The 9609-nt window shown below is 52.0% G+C and overlaps 1 protein-coding gene across 1 annotated transcript; it reads left to right on the top strand.

Annotated features, from left to right (window-relative positions):
* Positions 1–283: 283 nt before the first annotated feature.
* Positions 284–9400, top strand: LOC122393447 (extensin-like). The gene is made up of 2 exons (XM_043389463.1): positions 284–534; positions 7078–9400. The coding sequence occupies exon 2, from the start codon at positions 7079–7081 to the stop codon at positions 8336–8338; it is 1260 nt and encodes a 419-aa protein (XP_043245398.1). The 5' UTR covers positions 284–534; position 7078; the 3' UTR covers positions 8339–9400.
* Positions 9401–9609: the final 209 nt, after the last annotated feature.

Below are 9609 nucleotides of genomic sequence, written 5' to 3'. Positions count from 1 at the left end.
TCCCTCGAGCAGGTTACAATCCATTTCCCTCGGGCAGGTCATAGCCCTCAGGCAGGTCACATCCCTCTGTCCTCTCAGGCAGGTCACACCCCTCTGCCGATTCCCTCGGGCAGGTCATAGCCCTCAGGCAGGTCACATCCCTCTGTCCCCCCCCCCCCCCGCGTAAGTCACATCCCTCGGGCAGGTCACATGCCTCTGCCGGCCGCCTCAGGCAGGTCACATCCGTCTGTCCCATCGTGCAGGTCACACCCCACTGGCAGGTCACACCCCTCTGTCCCCCAGGCAGGTCACACCCCTCAGGCAGGTCACACCCCTCAGGCAGGTCACACCCGTCTGCCGGCCGCGACGTCCCGCTCGACCGCGTCGCGTCGCCGGCGGCAGGGCGCGGCCACCACGTGCAGTACGTGACGTCAGCGGCGACACGTGTTAAAGCGTGGCGCTCGCCGTGACCCGTGTCAGTAGGTGTGCCGTCTCAGTGTGGAAAGGTCAGCCAGCAGAGCCCGTCCGACCGCGCCGTTCGCCAACAATCGCCAGGTGAGCCCCGCAGAGACCGGTGTGGTGCCAGCGGAGCCGCTGCTGAGGCATGGGGGTTGGGAGGGTCTAAACGGACAGTCCTTTACACACTGATTCAAGATGAAATAGTTGAATTAAAAAAAATGGTAGTCCTTGTTCAATTTTGAATTTCTCTAGCACCCGGATTTTTGAACTCTTTTATGATTTATTGTAAAATTCATCCAATGATGTTCGCGAATCCGCGCAAAGACCTACATATGACTTCACTTGAGATAATGTTACAGTGGTACTTGTTCGCTGTACACACATATAAATAGTCAAATGATTCAATTTGGTGTTTAACTTAAAATAAGAAACCATCTAAAAAGCAACTAAAAAATCAAACTGCATGTACATATAAATCGCTGGTCACATTTTACCACTATGTTTAACCCTCGCATGTGTGCGGCGTTTGCCAGCTTCTAATGTGTAGGGGGGGGGGGTCGGTTGGACCCCCCCTTGCCGTTTGGCCCCTGATCGAGCTAGAGCTTCGCGAAAAAAACGAGCGTGTTGCCCGTGACGAGAGGAAGCCGATGATACCCAATTTTAAGGTCCTAGGTCATTGGTTGACCTTCCAGGTCAGGTCAATGACCCAAAGTCGGGAAAATCGGGACCTGTTAGAAAGTCGTAAAGTGTGGCTGCTAAGGGGTTTTTCGGGGTGCTGATCACGAATATCGTGTTAGTTTTGATCACAGATGATGTCTTGAAGCATTTAGACCAGGTCGGGTCAGGTCAGGTCAGGTCAACCAGTAGGCGTCGTGACGGGTATTCGTAGTACGTGTCAACCGCCTCTGACAGCTTCGTAACATGTTACGAAGTCACCAAAACTACTTCGTAAATGTTCAAATGGTTGCTAAATTCGAATTCAGCTCCAAAAACTAGCCTAGAAACATGTAAAACTCGAAAAAGTGAACCGAGGTCACCCGAGGTCACCAAAGGTCAATGACCTGACCTGACCTTCAGGTGACCTTGACACACACGGGAGTAACATCAAATCACATGTTTGAACGTTTGAAACCACGAAAAGCTTGCAAACACGCGGCTAGTGCCAGCCGACATACGCGAAATCGCGATTCCGGCCAAACATGGTCTCGGAAAAGAGGTCACAGGTCAAAGGTCATTTGGGTCAGGGTCATGAAATTTTCAGGGTAGGTGTAAAATTGATCAATGCGAGGGTACTGAAAGTTTCGTCGCGATCGGCCGCTTTTTACGCGAGTTATTTGCGAAAAACCATGGGGGGGGGGTCCATCCGACCCCCCCCCCCTACACATGCGAGGGTTAATGCAAGTCTTGCCGTGAAATTTAATTAGATACGTTTCTTCTTCAGATCTAGGGGCGATTTACTGGTTCCTTGTGGCTCTGGAGGGTGCGCCATAACGACGAATAAATGCCTTGTATAATGAACATTTCATGACATCTTCATGATAGTATTCGCTTATACAAAGGCCGAGCGAAATTATGCTTCATTGCAAACTAAGTAAACTTTCAGCCCATAAACCTGATTGTCATGTTTGCATACGACAACTGAAGTGCTTGTGATGAGTGTCTTTTAAAGGGACCCTCCCACCTTCAAAAAAGTTAATGAATTGGCATGAAAGTGATGTCGCTCGGTTCAGAAAGAGCAAAAACGAATATCTACCAAATTTCATCGAAAAATATTCACCGGTTTTCAAGATATTAGACTTTTACTTTTGTTTACTTTTTGGGGTCTCCGCTGTTCCTAGCGACTTTATTTGAAAGTGCGGCATTTGTTGCGCGCAAAGCAGCATATACCACCGCGTGCTACAAAACGTTTTAGTCAAACATTTAACGGACGTTCGAAAGCCTGATGACGTCATCAGATTCCCGTAATGGTTAAGAGATAGGGACCACGCTGGTCCCACCCTGCAAGTAAAGGGAAGAAATTTCTTGAACACCATAAAGCTGCGGGGGTTGCGACCAGGATAAATGGTGGTTTCTGAGCCTGGCCGCAAACTTGGCTATCTCAACTCAAAACTAATGTTAAGGTGGGAGGGTCCCTTTAATCACAATCATAAATAGGTAGGTACTTTATCGCGCTAGCACTGTCACTGTGTTTAAAAACTGGGCTTAAATTATTATCGTATCTCACATATATCAACACCAAGCTGCCTTCCATTGCCAGAGCTCTGGGCCTAATTTTTGCGATCAGCCGGCAGTAGTTTGGCCATGCCATTTTACAGTGTCAATTTGTCGGCCCGGCCGCGTCTGAGCTCACATTTGATTAGTGTCCAATCAGCACAAATCAGCCGGCGTCGGCGGCCGCCGCGTTCAAAAGGCCCGTCTGGCACGGCGCTCAATACCGTCTGCCGGCGCGGCTCCCCGGACCAAAATCACATTGAATCGGACGGAACTCTACCGACGGCCAGAACAGCCACCTGATCAATTTTCGCCCGAGGTTAGAATTGTTCCGGCTTTAAATTCGTTCATTCAAAATCTATCGACACTTTAGCTGACGCTGACGCCTTCAGCCGCGGCATGGATGTAGTTGGATTTGTATAGCTCAAATCGATTTTGATCAAAAAACGTTTTTAATAGTTTATGAAAAGTTTGTTTTTTACGCAATAGGATGAACAAATGACTGATAAATGACATACATTTCTTATTGAAGTGTTTCGTAAACAAAACACAGATGCCAATGCTTCAAAGGATCAGAGAGTTCAATTCTGCACCTAGATTTACTTTAAAGTAAATCTAGTTGCAGTGGGTCAATGAATGAACCTCCCACAAATTATTATCAAAATTGTAGGTCTCAAAATGAAAAGGAATATGACATACATAGAACGTAATATCAAGAAAAATAATAATAAGCTCAGAATTATTATAACGCCAAGTGAACAAACAATGAGTAGGCTCAAAGAAGAAGGGCTCCCTAAATTAGCTAACGAGTAGCGACCATCCTGAGCCGTCTCTATTCAGTTGCTCAGGCTCAGCCATCGACATCACTCAATCATTTGAGTAACTGTCATGGGCAGCGGACGGAAGCCCTTCCCATCTCTCTGATCAGCATTTATCCGCGCTTAGTTACACAATCATCCGTATTTTATCGGCTGCCATCGTTCATTGGTCCGTCAAGTCACTCAGGCTTGTAGGTTGCGACACGCGGCTACCATCAGTTGATTGTGCCACGATGACCAGCAGTTACACCAATTACCCTTCACTGTCCGCGGGGGGGGGGGGCTGGGTCGGGTCACTGGAGAGGTGCCGTCGCCCGGCAGCTCCTCAGTCGCCGGGCCCGGCGCGCCGCCGTGTTTGACCGCTCTGAAGTGACGCAGCGGAGTGGAGAACGGTCGCGCTCAGTGAATGGACAAATGGTGCGTGGGAGGTGGATGAGAGGGTCCGCACTCTCGACCGCACGGCTGCAGGGCGCGGTGCACCTCAGAGCTTGCGTCAGGGGCCATATCGTCTCGGCCGACCACGCCGAATTAGAAAGGCGAACCCAATAACGGCCGTCCGGTTCGCGTAAGACCTGTCGCCAGGCTCAGTTTTCATTCGACGTGACAGATATTGCCGAGAGCCCAGAACTTGCATTATCTGCTGATGTACTCGCATAAGTGCTCAACTATGCTCAGAGTGTTATACCATCTTTTCTATTCCAATAATGCTACCATAAATCCTGCTTTCAATCAGCGGTTTTCACTGCGCTTCAACAATATGCCTCATTTAATTGACTGTCGCCCACCGCCTATTCATCTCATGAATACCACCTGGGCATCTCGCGTCGTGTGGTCATCCATTTCCCAACACCGCTCGACCTCACATAGGCTGCATAAATTCCACCGCCGGCGGTCCTGAATGTCTTCACCGGCGAGCTGGCCTCCATTTTCGCCCCGGTGCTGATGAGTTCAAGGTCGTCTGCCCCCCACGGTCCGGCGCGGCGCGGTGGTCGCGTTTCGGAGACGCAGATCCCCGCCTAGATAGGGTCTGATTGAGCAACAGGCCCGACCCCGGCCCGTCGGACGGTCACGTGATGCCGTCCGGTCGTCCGGCGCCGGGTCACGTGACGTAAGGTGGCCGCCCCGCCCCAGGGAGGGGCAGGGATGTAGGGCGCTTTGCGAAACGGTCGGCCGGGTGTGGACCTCCACTAAATTACTGACCGCCGTAACCGGGCGTCCACTATCGAGCCCGCCCCTCCCCTCCCCCTCCTGGTCCTGTCGGCCCGGGAACAAGGCTCGGAGGACACGGGTTCGTCTGTAGGCCCGCCAGACACGACCATTGACCACACGTGTGGTCTCCTGCACCGAGGGGACCTGCCGCAGCCGACAGCAGTTACTATGTCAAAGGGCAGCGCCGCGTGCGGATACGGAACCGGCGGGCCGGCGCGGCAGACGACCGCCCCCCGCCGGCAGACACCTGCGCGACAGTGCGACACCTTCTGCAAGGTCGCTGGACGGCTCTGTGGCCTTGTCACTGTCCCACTCTGCCCCCCCCCCCTCCCCTGACGCGGCTGCACGGCGCGCGACCGATGGATGGGGTCTCAGGTCAGCCGGGAGAGCCAGACGGCGCCGAGCGCCGCCGGCCGACCGCCGCAAATGGAAATATGAGACAGTCACTGAACATCAGCTGAGCCAATCTGAAATCTGGCTACAGCCGTGGGAATAAATCAGAAGATAAACGAGTGGCTTTGAAGCTATTAGCTACCTCTGATCCTGAGAGCTTGAGTGAATATACGGTAATACATCAGCTACCTTACATATGCGTAGCAGAAAGATGAGTTAAAAGCAAGTGATCCATCGCATTTAACAATATAATCGTACGCTTAAAAGTCTATTTTAGTTGATGAATGTTCATTAAATTTGTTCTCTTCACACTGAATCTTTCGATCCGAAGCATATCTGCAGGGACCATCAATCACCAAAGAAGAAAGACAGATTACCAAAGACAGAGAAATTTGGTCATGCAGATACTAATGAATTGCTAAACCATATAAAAAAACAGGCAGAAGACTTATTCAAAAGTCAGCTCAGGCGGTATCAATTTCGGTACTTCAATTAAAATCAGGGAGTAATAAGTTGTTTATGCTTATCATAAACTTATTAAGTGAATTGCTTCACATAAAATAAGGACGAAACCAAAAACGGTCTACATCGGTCAGTTGGTGTGATCTTTAACTTTGTAGAACATGATTTGCCTTTTTACCCATCCCTCTTTTGTACCAAGCTCATAAAGAGGCCATTTACCGTTCATTTGCCTATACTGCTTTTTTTTTGTCAGCTTATTTTTTGTTTCACATTTACTCACCGGCGCTTTCGGAACGTCGCACAGCTTCATTTTGTTTAATCTGCACGCCATGTGCCAGGCTAGTAACTGCATGCCTGTGCCATGTATCATGGTCAACTGCAGGCCCGATGCCATCACACCGTGTTCCATTTTATCGCCATCGCATAAATTCCACATGCAGCACGGCTTGAGCAAATTGGTTTTCTGTATTGACTACATGCATCAGCTGAAAACTGCACCCCATTACAATGATGCAACCGTGCTTTTAGTATTCTCTGAGTAGCCGGCACAGCCCTCCAGGACAAAGGACACTGCACATTCCCAGTTGAATATGGCATAGAGGACGGTCCAGGCGGCGCACTGTCACCCCAGCCGCGTCTGAGGTGTGGTGATGGACCCAAGGTTCTGTGGAACTCTGGAGCGGGCCCGAGTGGCCGGCCTGATGCGATTCTGAACGTGACGGGAAACCGCGACCCTCGGCGCTGATGGGCAACGTGCGGTGGCCTCCTCAGACGCTGACGTGCTCCACTCAGCACTCAGCACTCAGCACTCAGCACTCAGCACTCCAGGCAGAGGAGTGGGCAGAGAGTGTCCAGGGATGGGTTTACCGGGTCGGACAAATAGACAAATCCTTTTTTAGCATAGCAGCCAACACTCAGCTCTGACCTTGGCTTTGCATGCAGTGTTTGCCCGTTGCTAACAATATTCATTATTCAGCTGTATTGGTGAACAGTGAACATGGAACTGGTAACAGATTGGCTATTGTTCGAGTGATATGGAGCACTGAGGGTAACAGATGGTTTCTGATTGTATGCACATTTTGTAGAAACTGTTAACGCAATTAAACTGAACTCCATTATAATAAAATGTCAGTAATTGCAATACAATGTTACAGCGTTAGGGACCGGGAATATTGAGAACGCTGTACTCATGCAAAAATTAATGCTTCAGAAGAATCCGATCAGGAGTGTGGACTGTTATTCTTGCCAAAATATTTTGTTCACAGAAGTGTCCACGCATTTCCATACAATTTTAGCCTCATTTGAAACAGGGCTTCCAAATAAATATTATCAGCAGTGTTACAGTTTTTAGAAAGCTAGAGCTTACTCCCAGACCCCGATTTCGCTTACAGTATCCAGTGTTTACCTACCGCCGCTCCGCTATTTTCTCCATGCCCGCTGACGCCCGGCGGCACAGTCTACCAGTGCAGTGTATCGCTCCACGGCTCCGCACCACAGTCGGACTCTGGCCTCCCCACTAACCGTTCGGTGGCGCTCCCTGTTTCAGGATGGTGTCGCCCGTATCGTGGGCGCTGCTGCTAGTGGGCGCCTCGGTCGCCTCGGCCGACCCCGACTTCTACTCGGCCTGGTGTCCCTGCCGGACGGCCACCGCCTGCCCGAACTACTACGGACGCTACAGTTTCTACGACGACGTCCAGATCTTCGGCCAGGTGCCCGTCTGCAAGGACGAGAGCCTGGTGCGCTGCTGCTCGGCGTTCAACATCCCCGAGGGCTTCGATCCCGACCAGCACGTGCAGTACTTCCCCGAGCAGGTGGACACCGAGGCCGAGGCCGTCCACCAGGCGCTGCTGCTGAGCGGATCCACTGAGGCCGAGATCCAGGACTTCAAGGCCAAGCAGGAGAAGCTGAAGCGTGATATTGCGAACGGCATCGCTAACCCGAACCCGCCGTGCGGCTGCTACACGGCCGGCACCTGCCCGGGACGGTACTCGACCAAGTCGACCGGCCGCGACATCGGCTGTCTGGCCGGCTTCGAGACGTGCTGCTTCCTCGACGATCCGTGGCCCAACTACCAGGTCACCAACCTGACCATCAACGCGCCTTGCTCCATCGCCAAGGGCTGCTCGCGCTTCTTCGGCGCGTCGCCGTTCGATATCTCGTCGTTCGGTCCTCTGGAGCCGTGCTACCTGGGCCAGAACCGGTGCCTCGACTACCTGAGCGACGGCTCCAGCCCGCAGCCGTCCATCCTGAGGCCCGAGCCTCCGCAGGAGCCCAGCGAGCAGCGGCCCAGCTACTCGCGGCCCACCCAGCCGCCCACCCAGCGCCCGACCTACGCCCCCTCTCCGCGCCCCACCTACGCTCCGGCTCCCCGTCCCACGTACGCCCCTGCCCCGCGTCCGACCTACGCTCCCCGTCGCCCCACCTACGCCCCCACTCGTCGTCCCACTTACGCCCCTGCTCCCCAGCCCACCTACGCCCCTGCTCCCCAGCCGACGTACCGGCCGACTCGGCGGCCCACCTACCGCCCGCGTACTACCCGGCCCACGTACCGTACCACGGTGCAGACCACGTATAGGCCGCGTACCACGCCGGCGCCCTACCGTCCGCCGACCACCACCTACCGGCCGACCACCACCACCTACCGCACCACCACGCGCAAGCTGCCCCAGCCGGAGGTAGCCGACAGTGGCAGCGACAACATCTTCGAGATCGTGGCCAACGGCGCCTACCTGCCGCCCTCAGCCGAGTACGGCAGCCCTGAGGAGCGCTCCGAGGACATCAACATCGAGTTCGCGCTGCCGTTCTAAGCGACGAGCACTGAGAGCGGTGTCACTTGGACTGGTGAGCGTGAGATGAATGGTGGACGGTGGTTTGCGGGTCGCTCAGGAGTGATTCTGATTGAGAAAGAGCGTTTGGTGTGTTTGGGAATGATATGTTCACATAATACTTTTGTTGATATTGAATCAAATTTGCACCTGTTAATACTCACACAGAAGTGCATCATGTTCAACATAACGATATTTCTTCAATCTCAGACTAGTGAATCACTACGCACATTACATTGAAAGCGCCATTGCGTGACATCCAATTCAGGACGCACTTTTTGTCGCCTATTGACATTCTTTGAATCCAATCAAGGAAGTTTGTCGGCTCGCCCTGCAGCTGTGACTCGTGAGAAAGGTGCGAACGAGACGGTTGTGCCGTGTTTGCACGCATGTAATTCCGAAACATGCGACTGAAATGATGTGTCGTGAGAATACTTCCAGTCAGCCTGTCGTGATTGATCAAGTGTGAGAGCATTGAAGTTTGAATTATGTTTGACAGCAGCGTGTTTTCGATTCATGAGTATGTGATGATAGATCTGAGCGCTGCGAGTGAAGTATGGCCTTGAGTGCATGTGCGAGTGCGTGTTCAGCGCTAGTCACTGCCGATTTGCACGGCGTCCTGTGATTGGTTGAAATCCGCGCCTGCTGAACAATGTCCGATACCGTGCTCATGGCTCGGACATCAGTATTCTCTCAACCTGAGGCCAATGGAATATTGATGCGGATCCGAACTGCACCACAAATCAAACGGATTTCCCAACCATTGTGCCAAGGGTATTCCAGTGCCATTGTGTTCGACGTGATGTGGGTGTACGTGAGATCTGTTCTTGGCGTGAATGTATGTAAGTTTGTCTGTGTGTATGCGAGATAGCGATGTGAGAAAAGGTGAGGTCGATGAGCGAGCTTCCATTTCAAGTGTGCCATTGTGATTGTCGCGGGGAAGCGCTCATTGCGAATCTGAGGATAGTCCCGTCCAAAACGCTTACCGACTGTCGTGACTGTTCATTGATGTGTTTGTCCTCTGACAAATAAATTTAGATGGAAGTTAGCGTATTTTTAAAGCTCACTACGTGATAATTGCACTGCGCGTTAGGTCGATCGATAATCACTTAGACACACACAAAAAAAAAATGTTTGTTTGGACAAGACTAGGCACCAATCTTTGCTGAGTCTGACAACCATTAGATAGTATTTGCCTTGTGAAGTTATCACGCCTGTCCTTTTCTGTTAACTAGTCGCACATTTGCACCCGA

The sequence above is a fragment of the Amphibalanus amphitrite genome, unplaced genomic scaffold (assembly GCF_019059575.1).
Source record: "Amphibalanus amphitrite isolate SeventyFive unplaced genomic scaffold, NRLGWU_Aamphi_draft 000535F_arrow, whole genome shotgun sequence".
Classification (NCBI taxonomy): Eukaryota; Metazoa; Arthropoda; class Thecostraca; order Balanomorpha; family Balanidae; genus Amphibalanus; species Amphibalanus amphitrite.
The sequence above is the reverse complement of the archived record's forward strand: the minus strand, read 5'-3'. Positions and strand labels throughout refer to the sequence as shown.